The 12,619-nt window shown below is 36.8% G+C and overlaps 1 protein-coding gene across 24 annotated transcripts in view; it reads left to right on the top strand.

Moving 5' to 3' along the window:
- Window positions 1-1,988: 1,988 nt before the first annotated feature.
- The window catches only part of LOC109404958 (basement membrane-specific heparan sulfate proteoglycan core protein), a 305,493-nt gene continuing 294,862 nt past the window's right edge, over window positions 1,989-12,619 (top strand). For 15 of the 24 annotated variants that reach the window (XM_062858588.1, XM_062858581.1, XM_062858573.1 and 12 more), the window contains exons 1-2: window positions 1,989-2,078; window positions 2,641-2,873. In XM_062858588.1, coding sequence (XP_062714572.1) covers window positions 2,778-2,873 — 96 coding nt within the window. In that variant the 5' untranslated portion in view covers window positions 1,989-2,078; window positions 2,641-2,777. Of the gene's footprint in view, window positions 2,079-2,126; window positions 2,385-2,640; window positions 2,874-12,619 lie in introns of those variants that run through there. The other 9 variants (XM_062858585.1, XM_062858591.1, XM_062858583.1 and 6 more) reach the window with 3 other exon arrangements.

Below are 12,619 nucleotides of genomic sequence, written 5' to 3'. Positions count from 1 at the left end.
GTGAATACTCTCAGTTGTTTTATTCACATTTGTAGGGTTCTCGTACTGATTGCATTGCTTTTATATGGCCCAAAGTCACCCCCAAAATGAACTATTTGTACTACAGCTTGAATAAAAAAGTTTTTCATGCAAAATAGCTTACTAAATCAAGGAAACTTATATTATTTAACAAAACAACTACTGAATACACCTAGAAAACAGCAACTGATTACATGTTCGGTATTTAGCTGTTTCCTACTGGACATTTTAAAACAACGATAGTGTACAGTACTCCTAACCAAAAATTCACATCACGTTTTCTTAATGGAAAATTAACTAAATGTTACTTTTTTTTTACACCGGATGGCCAACGCAACTTACACTCCCGTTCAAAAGTTTGGGGTCACCCCCTCAAAAACATGTCATGTTTTTAGGCCCATATATCCGCCAACTTGCGTCCGATTTCAAAACCCTAGGTTTCATTCAAAAGATAATAAGTCAAAGAAACTTTGAACATGATTTAAAAGGAACTTTTTCAAAAAAAAAAATGTATGTAAACTTAACCCAAAGTTGCCAAATTTTCTAAAAAATGAATATAAACTTACGGCAGTGTAGCTGGAACTTGGGTCGACCAAATTTTAAGATGAGAGCGGTAATATGACCCATTTTCTATTAGCTTTCAACTTCTTTTTACAGAACTAAGCTAAAAAATCTAGAAAAAAAGTTATTAAGTAAATTAATCCTTGATGTCATCGACCAAAAGTTTGGGGTCACCCCTCAATATGATGTATCGGCCAAAAGTTTGGGGTCACTTTTGTAAAACATGGAAAAGTGATTTGGTGATATATTCGTCATCTATAGTTCAATTTTAATTATTTTTGGCTCATTTCAAAGATAATTAACTAAATTTACGTTTGATGTCTTTAACTTAACGTATTTAACGATTTTTGTATATAAAAATGTTATGTAAAGTTAGCACATTTTACCACACTTCAAAAAATGAGGCAACTTTACGTTAAGTTTTAGTATGTAAATTTCAACAAATATGTGTGGTTCAATGTCTATGCAGTAAGTATCATTCATTTTGTTTCAAATAAGCCAAGAAGAATTAAAATCGAATGAAAGATGACAAAGATATCAACAAATCACTTTTCCATGTTTTACGATAGTGACCCCAAACTTTTGGCCGATACAGCATTTTGAGGGGTGACCCCAAACTTTTGGTCGATGACATCAAGGATTAATTTACTTAATAACATGTTTTCTAGATTTTTGAGCTATGTTCTGTAAAAAGCAGTTGAAAGCTAATAGAAAATGGGTCATATTACCGCTCTCATCTTAAAATTTGGTCGAACCAACTTCCAGCGACACTGCCGTAAGTTTATATTCATTTTTTAGAAAATTTGGCAACTTTGGGTTAAGTTTACATACAAAATATTTTGAAAAAGTTTATTTTAAATCAAGTTCAAAGTTTCCTTGACTTATTATCTTTTGAATGAAACCTAAGGTTTTGAAATCGGACGCAAATTGGCGGAGATATGGGCCTAAAAAAAGACATGTTTTTGAGGGGGTGACCCCAAGCTTTTGAACGGGAGTGTATATTTACCATATACTGTCCACTTTTTGATCATGACTTCGATAAATGTTAGTTTTTTGAGCGAAACATCTTTCTTGATTTTTGGCCCAAAGTTACCCCCCAGGCCCAATGTCACCCCGACTGGCGGTACTTAGTCAATGAACATTCATAATTTCGTTTGTTTTTATTATCCAATTATATGTATTTCTGAAAACAAATAATACCGCAGTTTTGTTTTGATTATTAAATTCTTTATTCATTCAAGTCTTGATTAAATACTAATATAATGGCTTAAATACTCACGCAAAATAGTGGAATCTTACCGAATGCTTCGTGAATCGCGACATGAAGTCCCCTGCGCGTTAGGCGAAAAGAATAACGCCGAAGGAGTAGCCACAAGATTAAAAATATTTCATTATAATAAAATTTTCATTCATTTGGTGTTGCGCCGTTGGCTTGAGAGGACGCAATTTCCGTGTGTCTGATTCTCGTGTCTGTCGGTTCATTGGGTGGCAGTGCAGTGGTGAGTCGCGGTGGTGGATGGATCCATTGGATATCTTCTTGGTCGTCATCGTCGTCCGTCGTCGCGATAGTCTGTTAGTGAATTGAGTGAGCAGTGAGCTAGCAGCAAGTTAGTCAGTACTTTGCCGTTTGTGCGTCTGCCAGTCTTGGTTGATCTTTGGCGCAGGCAAGTTCTGCCGGAGCAGGTACTCTCTTCGTTTCGCGGTTTACTCTTTGGAGGTTTAGATTTTTGGTTTGGACTTGGAGTCGCGGTTCGTCAGAGTTTATTTTAATATCAAAGTCTAATCGCGACCACGGGAATAATGAAGTTAGTGAAGAATTAGGTGGAACATATAAGCGATCTATATTTAACGGCGTGTGATTTCGTGATGTTGAGCAATCTGTTGATGTGTTGAGTCTTCTTTTTTTCGTTGTTTCGTCCGATATTTCCGTGTTTAAGAAAGGAGACTAAAAATTGAAGATGTTTACTCTTGTGTTCAGCGGTTGATCTGAGCTTAGTCTCCCCGTGGAGATTTGAATTTGCAATTTTTTTTTCATGTTTATTTTATTTTTGCTCAATTCAGGTTTATTCTGTGATCGTCTAGTAGTGTTGGATTAGTGGTGTTGAATTTGTTGCTGGATAAGAAACATTGTTGAGAAGAAAACCTACATTCTAGCTATAGCTCGAGTGGCAGCAAGTGTTTGACTAAGTGCTTCAGAAATGGGGTCCGAGACCCGAATTCTCGGCGGAAGTCTCCTCGTAGTCGCAGTACTATCGACACTCATTATCGGAATACAGTCTACCAGCAACTCACAGGTAAGCAACAAGCGATACGAATGAAGATTTGTGATGCTCCAGCAGAACCGCAATGTATGTGACCGACGACCATGCGGTTCACCGACAAGTTCTATGGAATTTTGTTTCATTTTACGCTTTTTGTGGGAAGGGTATTGGTAACGTTTCGAATTCGTGTAGGTGATCCAAGTTTCTAAGAATACCTTAGAATCATGTATTGACACCAGTTATATTTTATCAATTAATCATTTCATTAATTATAAAACATTTTTATAGGTATGTCTACGATATAATATGATAGACGACGGCTATCAATAAATATTTGTGCCAAATGATGTATTAAGAGTTGGTCGAGAGTTTGTCCCATTTAGTAATATGTATTAAAAAAAAAAAAAAATTTGACTAACTTTAAGTATATTATTTTCCCTATTTTAGAAGTACAATATTATACTCTTGGTGATAATTATAGGAAAAATAAGCCGCATCGATTTCGTCGAAGAGCTTTCCGCCAGATGAATGACTGCATCCCCTTTTGTTTGCCGTGCAATCATTTTTTTCATTGATTGATCGATGACGAAAACACGTTTTTTGACAAATTAGTGCATTTATTTTTGAAACTTTATTGTTTTAATTTTCGTCAATGTTTCTGCAATTTCCGTCAAAATTCTTGAAGATCTACTAACATCTTAAGCTTTAAATCTTAACATTCTTAAATAAGATTCGCAAAAGCTATTTAAAATTGTGAGATTTTTTAAAAACAACAAAAAAAAAATAGATGTATGATATCTTGGGTTCTTTAAAAATATCTCTTAGAGCTAGAAAGCTATAATCGTGTTCTGAATTTTTTTCCTCGAGGTTTTTTTCAACTTGAATACATTCCGCAACAACAAAATCTCGCAAGACCTGTAGTCACATAAATAAAGTTTCTATTTATTTTACCCCGGTTTCCAAAACTGTGGGCAGCGAGCCTCGAAGGGTTGCTTAATTTTGCGGTTTCAAATTATGTTTCCGGATGTTTTGTTGATATGTATTAGTTTGGTGCTAGCATAAAAGTTGAACCATATAAAAATATACAATACAAGCCGAAATCAAATCATTCTTCGTCAAAATCAGTTAATCAGACAACACATGAAAAATATCTCAGTATTTTTATTATCGAAAAAAGATACCTAGATAAATCCTGAACTGAAAATCTTGTCACATGACAATCTTCTTTTTTCGTATTTGATACAATCTAATTCATTAAGAAATGTGCAACAGTATACACATTTTCCAGAACAAAAATTAATTGTTATCTGGATGATGTCACAGTATCTAATTAACAGAGACTTCCTCAAATATTTTATAGAAATAAAGAAATCAATGTTAGCTGATTCGGTAAAGGAATTAAATGCTATTCTCAGTAGTTGAAAGATGAAATTATAGCTCAAGTTGTAGATTTTGTAAGGGAATGGTTGTGTTTTCAAAAAAAGGAAGAGACTTTATTCAACCAAATGCCAGAAGGCTTTCCAGTGACTAAGTCACTATAAGTTAGTCTTCAATTAATTGTTGAAGTAAGTATGAAATGTGCTATAACACAGCGCAACATTTTTTTTTTGTCTCAAGAGCAATCCTATGTGTCTTTGACAGATTTTGAACCACTGAACCAGATACGGGGATCAAATTTGCTCCAGCACGTCACAATTTTGGGCTTTACCTCAATTTATAGTATTGTACACCCGGTACTCTATACAGCGTGCCACTTCCGACTTTTTGTTTAACGCAAGGCAAAAGCAGTGGAAGTAAAAAAAATAATGTCGCTAATTCGGTTTTGAACTGAAAACATAATATCAAATTTATGGGTATTTAAGAAAAATAAATACATTCATCTGCATATTTCCGTTGAAAGCAAGAGTGACGCATATTACAGTTCTAGTACAGGGATCGAAGTTTCTAAAAATGGCACGCTTCCGGGAATGATCAATCTTTCGGAACGTGATTTCGATATCTTAACAAAGAAGGATATGTTTCCTTCCTTCCAGAAAGCGATTCACCTCGAGTATCTTTTGGCATGCCTCCTTGACAGATTTATATAGAAGTTTTTCTGGGTACTTTTAAGAAATCTCGAGGATTTTTTCTATGCAATCACTTGAAACTCTGAAGAACGTAGGATTCCCTGAGAAGTTCATTCTGGATTTCCCCTAGGTCATTTTGAACCATTCCGTTTGGCTATCTTTTGGAAATCGTTGATCTTTCACGAGTTCCTTTTCGGATTAACCTTAATGACTCATTTTTTTTGCGAGCTTATTTATGGATTTTTTAGGAATTTAACTAGGATTTGGAATTCATTTAAAAAAATCATTCTTAACCCAGAACTCCTCTTGTAATTCATTCAAGAGTTGTTTTTGAGAATCACCAAGATTTTCCTTTCGATATTCCAACATGAGTTTTTCATTTTCTCTAGAATTTCCTTCTTGGAATTCTCTAGAATTTCCTTCTTGGAATCCTCTTGAAGTTGTTTTAAGAAATCCCTCAAGAGTTCCTTGTGAAAAACCTTCAGCATTGACGAGGTTCCTACAGGAATTTCTTCTGAGAATCCTTGATTTCTTCTGGAAATCCAGTGCTTGCTGCAGATGTCTCTAAATTGAACTCCTGGATCCGAGCATTAACTCCTGTTCCATAAAAAAAAAACTAATTCCTAACAGATTTAGGGTCGATTTCCTCACCTCGGCTTAACTGGTAAGCCATGCTTACCCATATAGTCAAATATGGCTCCTTGCTTAAGCGGGAAATCGACCCTTAACTCCTAAGGTGAAAAAATCTATTTAATAATTTGAATATATAACAAACAGATTTTAATTTGTTTGAGATAAGAGCTTAATCAATAGAAATAATGCCAAAACTAATATGGAGAAGTGCTCAGTATGATCTGTTTAGGATATTTTAAGATCTAGCCGACCGAAAATCTAATTAAAATATCATAATATAATGTGACTAATTATTTTGGAAGAAATAAAAACAACCGAAACCCACCAACGAACCTTTGGCCTTTCCTCTTCATATCTACACACTTAATTTTTATTACCGAGTTCGATAATTTTTTGACGAGATTAAAACTGCTGAGCACCGAGCTCGTTCAGCAAAAATGCATTGTTTGCCTTTTCCATACGATTTTGACAGTTGTTTTACTGAACCTCAGTAAAATCGATTACCGAAACTACCGAGATCGTACAGCTGTTATAATCTCGTCAAAAAGTACCGAACAGGCAATTCAGAAATAAGTGTGTATTTGAATGTTGTGCTTTATCTATCTGCTGTTTAGTGACAAATTTTGATTATCATTTTTTTTTATTCTTGAATCACTATTGTCCACTAGGGCACTACGTGAGCGATTCCAAATGGAATCTGTACTTACACTTTGTAAAGCGCCTAAATGTGTCTTATTCTAACTGTACTATATCGAACTGATTGCCGTTGCGCTGCTTTCACTTACTACCCTATCCTGGTAGAATGATAAGCACGAGGATGTTGATGTGTGGCTGTTGGCTCTTCCTATTTCCAGTCCGATTGGGGGTCCATTATGAATTGCAGTTCGCCGATATCCAAGTATCCGGGTCCATTTGAGCCATGGGCTCAGAAGAGGGTCAGTGTCAGCTGCTCTCAGGAGGAAAGAGCAACTGACGAAAGTGCCGGGGCTGGGACCGAACCCATGACCATCTGCTTATGAAGCAAACGTGTGACCAATTGCGCCACGGGCCTCGGAAACAGTGACCACTTATACCGACTTTAATCGACTTTGATCACTTTATATGAATGAATAACTTCAATTGGAAACTCAAAATCTGTAACAACGTTTGAATCTCACCCTCGGTGAATCAGTCAAACCGTTTTTTGTAACCCATTCATAAAAACACTTTGAGGTGATGTATGCGGTTTGAGCACTGTGCTATATGCATCGTGTGACAGTAAAGTGTTTAGTCGTTGAAAATGAAATGTACTTTTATGATAGCATCATCAAATTTTCCCTCGCACACCAATACCAGAGTTTCGGGGGAGAGAAACAAAAGGTGCCCAAGTATACCTGCCTATAGATAAGACCGGAGTCACCAACGCAAGCGACTTTGGTTAGCTGGTTGGTATGCGCGACGCCGAATACCTAACTTGGGTGTGATGTAATGGTTCTCTCGGTACTGATAAGAGTTCAGGAAGATATCGTTCAATGTACTACACGGTTGGTTCATTGCATTTGGACGTTCTCAGAGATTTATGAAAATACTTCAACTGATAAAACCAAGTTTTTCACGTCTCATCAGCACTATATGGCCATTTTGGAAAGTAAACACTTAGTTGAACATACAGTTAATTATATACCAATGATTCCCTTCAAAGGCAGCATCTAAAACTCCACCGTATATAGGCCGCTGCAAATAAACAGTAAAACCCAGAGTGCTATGAACGTAAATTACTTAAGCATATGCATTTCGCTTAGCAAAAGCTCGATCCAGCCCAAGTCAAAGACCCTGCTTTGATTTATTGATCTTCAGAGTTGATATTCTGCGTTCTTTCCCCTCTATCCCCTCGACGGCGACAACGGCGTGCGAAGCATGCCAAAGCGATGAAGTCAAGAGAAAGGCTGCAAGCGCACAACCAACTTAGCCGCATTCAGCCACTCCGGTTGATCCGAGCCCCGAGCGAGACACACGGAGGAACTGGAACATGAAACAAAACACGTTAAAGAACTTCACGAAAGATGGCAATTTTTTCGTTCACCTTTGTGCTACATTTGATCTTTCCTTCGCCCGCCCGCTCACCGAACCGGCCGGCAAGTCTGGCATGTGCTGTGGGGAGCCCTCCAACATGGCCAGTCCGGCCTATATCGCCATAACCGTGCAGAGGCGGAGGAGTTTGCCGACGAGACTCTTTCTCTCAGAGCTGCTGCTTCGCATGTGTTAATTGAAAACTGGTTTCCAAAGCACACGGGTTCGGGTTCAACAAAGGAACTAAAATCTCTGTCCGACGATGATGGGGCTCGGGAAGCACCACCGGGAGCATTCGAAGGTGATGGTGAAATAATAAAACCACGGCAATCGTCATCAGCCCTTCTCAAAATATGCACAAGCGAAGGCGCGAGCAGAGATAAACTTTGATGCCTCTATCGTTTCGATTAATCATAGGACGGGACGGCTCGGCTGCAGCAATGTCACGCGGGACGCACCTCACAAGACCATCTCGACCAACCCACCAACGTCGAAGTTTGTTTGCTGGCCAAACAATTTCTTATCTCACTTGGAATGCGGTGGATACAGCTGAAGCCTTTTCGCTAATCAAGGCCTTCGGACGCTTCGAAGCCCGATAACGAGAGAAAATAACTAAACAAACTGGCGGGTTGATCCCTGGATGAAGAATTTCACCTGACCTGAACTTATAATAGGGTTCCTGGTTGCTCGGTATTGAGGTTGTTGAGAATTGAAAGCGTAAAAAAAAAACAGTGGAGATAGTATTTATTATTGTTTTCTTTATTAAAGAGGCTTTCAGCCCGTAGCTGGTTCATTTATCACTTTGGAGATGAGCTATGGGCCGAAAATCTCCCTAATAAGGCTAATAATTAATTGTTTAAAAGTAAGTAGATGGATATTATGGTAAATTTTTATGCACAAATATGGTAATGGTGCAAGGATATTTTTGGATCTTGATTTTTTTCGATTTATGGGCAATTGTTTCAAACATTTCTCATTCTTATTTCTCCCAACTGCTAGTTCAAAATACTCAAATCTAAGTTCAATGCTGATTACTTTGGCTGTCCGTACTAAACTGTCAAAGTTTAGTTGTTTTGCTCTTCGTTCTCTGAAAACTACTGCACCGCATTGGTTATATGGAAGGATGTACGGACTCTACAAGAAACAATGCAGAGCAGGGGTTTTTTAAATTATCGTACAAATTGGTACGAAGGTTCTCACAATTGAATGTTTTTTTTTCACAATAAATTGAAAAAAATCAAGGTCGCCTAATTTTCCGGAAAACTCCAGTGGAAAACGGACATTTCGCACAGACACCACAAACTTTGAAAAATCAAAACTCACGAACGAAGCATCTTAGATACAATTTTTATTTGTGAAATCATTAGCAAATTTTCTAAGCAATTGAAAAGTAAATACAAAATGATTATTTTTTCCACAAAATTTCTCACAGTTCAGGAAAGTTGATTGAAAAAATCGGAAAAACTACTTAGGAAGTCCAAAAGTTCTCAATAAAAAAAATCGAAGGGAATTACTTAAGCTAAATTCTGTTAAATGTTCAAGATGTGGTTTTTCTCCGTTCCTGAGTGATGACCAATTTTGTAGAAATTTTCCAGATGTGCTGTATGAACGGTTTGTTTGAAAAATCGTAACTTAAGAATGAAACATCGTAGGAAAATCGGTTGGAAAAGTCTGAAAAACTATTTACGAAGTCCAGAAAAATCCCCAAAAAATATTTCTTTTTGTAAGGAATTTTATAAGCTACTAGCTGTTCCGGCAAACGTCGCGTCGTACTGCCTGACTACTGTGTTTTTGTCATACAGCTCCATAGGCACGTCCCCCGCAAAGTCATCTGTAGGGAGCCCCTCGTTCCAGAGACCGGAGAGGTCTCACACCAAGCTAACAATTTTCCCCGGCCCCATAAGTGGCTTTAGGACATTTCACCGAATTCCATTACCCCGAATGACATTACCCCGAATTCCGTTACTCCGAATGATCCATTTCTTCGAATTCAAATTATTTATCCGCATATTCGAATTACTTATCCGCAAGCCTACCTCGAGACCCGCCATGGGTAGTTAACGGTACATCAAGTGTTTTACCACATTTTCAACATAAAAAATCCTTCTTTGAGCATATGTTGTTTTTTCTGACCTTACTACCGAAGAACTTTCATTCAAGGAAATTCTACTATGCGATCATCACTTATGTATCCTTCTTTCAAACATAGGCTATTCTTTCTAATAATTAATTGCAGCAATTTGTTGGCGTCGGAAATATTATTATTTTTATCAGAGATTTTTCCTTCTTTTAATCATGGGCTGTTCTTTCAAGTTATACTGTTATATGGAAGAGTGACATGATCACATTAGTTTATTTCTTTCATCCATATGATCCGAAACCAATTGTTGAGTAGAGATTTTTTGCTTCTTTTGGTTATTGCCTGTTCTTTTAATCATACTGGTCAGAGATCTGTTCAAAGGGTTCCAGGAGCTTCATATGCTTAGGTATTCTCACCGTAAAAAAGGGGGAATAAAGTTTTATCGACCAAGCTAGTTCGTTCCGGGATGAACGTCATGATTTTCCTTCGTATTGGAAAATACGAAATTTATAATTCAGAAATAAAATATTCGGGGTAATGGAATTCGGGGAAATGTCATAGAGTCCCCTACCCACATACCAAATTTCACGCCGATCGGTTCAGTAGTTTCCGAATCCATAAGGGTCAGACAGACAGACAGACAGACAGAAATTCATTTTTATATATAAAGATAGATGGCATGGTACACAAATTACGTAACGCTAAAATTGTCCATTTCAGACCCCCTCCCCCCCCCTTCGTAACGTTTTTTGTATGGAAGCCTGGATTTTTTTGTATGAGTCGTAACGCTACGCTGGACTCCCCCCTCCCCCTATAGCGTTACGTAATTTGTGTACGATGCCTATTCTGTGAAATTTTCAAGATTTTTTTTTTCGTTCCTGAGTAATGATCATATTTGTACAAATTAACAATCAAGACGGTCGGAAATAAACCAACATCTGGACAATTTCCACAAAATTGGTCAATATTCAGGAACGAAAAAACACATCTTGAAAATTTTTCAGAATATACACTCCCGTTCAAAAGTTTGGGGTCACCCCCTCAAAAACATGTCATTTTTTTAGGCCCATATCTCCGCCAATTTGCGTCCGATTTCAAAACCCTAGGTTTCATTCAAAAGATAATAAGTCAAAGAAACTTTGAACATGATTTAAAAGAAACTTTTTCATAAAATTTTGTATGTAAACTTAACCCAAAGTTGCCAAATTTTCTAAAAAATGAATATAAACTTACGGCAGTGTCGCTGGAAATTGGGTCGACCAAATTTTAAGATGAGAGCGGTAATATGACCCATTTTATATTAGCTTTCAACTGCTTTTTACAGAACTTAGATAAAAAATCTAGAAAAAAAGTTATTAAGTAAATTAATCCTTGATGTCATCGACCAAAAGTTTGGGGTCACCCCTCAATATGATGTATCGGCCAAAAGTTTGGGGTCACTATCGTAAAACATGGAAAAGTGATTTGTTGATATCTTTGTCATCTTTCATTCAATTTTAATTCTTCTTGGCTTATTTGAAACACAATGAATGCTACTTACTGCATAGACATTGAACCACACATATTTGTTGAAATTTACATACTAAAACTTAACGTAAAGTTGCCTCATTTTTTGAAGCGTGGTAAAATGTGCTAACTTTACATAACATTTTTATATACAAAAATCGTTAAATACGTTAAGTTGAAGACATCAAACGTAAATTTAGTTAATTATCTTTGAAATGAGCCAAAAATAATTAAAATTGAACTATAGATGACGAAGATATCACCAAATCACTTTTCCATGTTTTACGAAAGTGACCCCAAACTTTTGGCCGATACATCATATTGAGGGGTGACCCCAAACTTTTGGTCGATGACATCAAGGATTAATTTACTTAATAACTTTTTTTCTAGATTTTTTAGCTAAGTTCTGTAAAAAGCAGTTGAAAGCTAATAGAAAATGGGTCATATTACCGCTCTCATCTTAAAATTTGGTCGACCCAACTTCCAGCGACACTGCCGTAAGTTTATATTCATTTTTTTTAGAAAATTTGGCAACTTTGGGTTAAGTTTACATACAGTTTTTTTGAAAAAGTTTCTTTTAAATCATGTTCAAAGTTTCTTTGACTTATTATCTTTTTAATGAAACCTAGGGTTTTAAAATCGGACGCAAATTGGCGGAGATATGGGCCTAAAAAAATGACATGTTTTTGAGGGGGTGACCCCAAACTTTTCAACGGGAGTGTAGCTTATGAAATTCCCTTTTATAAATATTTTTTTTGGGAATTTTTCAGGACTTCCTAAGGCTGTTTTACCTCACGCAAATCTGCCAGGAAAAGGCCTACTTTTCCACACCAAATTAGCAGTGATATAATGTTTCATTACAGCACTGATTTGCGTTGTGTAATGAACCAGTACAGCACTGTTTTCAATTTTGACTCTTCTTGATGTTTTCTGGACTTCTGGAAAAATTGTGACTATTGCACAGTATAACCTGCTATGATCAGACTTTCTTAAGAATGGCTATGAATATCAGTGGGGAGCTTGATGAAAAAGTTTTGCTAAAATCTATCCTCGGCAAGCCTTGTTGGAGAAATGTACGACTCGTGCTGTAAAAATTGTCATTCTGCACCTTGTTACGTGAACTACTATTTCCGACTTTTCCAACCGATTTTCCTAATCAGTGGAAAATTTTGTGGAAAACATTTTTCATTTTGTATTTTTTTTTACTGCTGAAAATATTCGTTTATGAAAACAGTGTCTCATTTTCATTTATTTAGTTAACATCAAATTCATTATAATACTGAATCAACAATTTGCCGATTTGCAGCTGCAGCTCTCCAACGTCGGTCACGCCCAATACTCGCCAGATCACGCTCCACCAGGTCCGCCTATCGTGCTCTCTGCGCTCCACGCCTTCTTGTACCAACCGAATGGTTAGCAAACACCAACTTTGCAGGGTTGTTGTC

Source organism: Aedes albopictus, chromosome 3 (genome assembly GCF_035046485.1).
Source record: "Aedes albopictus strain Foshan chromosome 3, AalbF5, whole genome shotgun sequence".
Classification (NCBI taxonomy): domain Eukaryota; kingdom Metazoa; phylum Arthropoda; class Insecta; order Diptera; family Culicidae; genus Aedes; species Aedes albopictus.
This window is presented reverse-complemented; position numbering and strand designations above follow the sequence as displayed.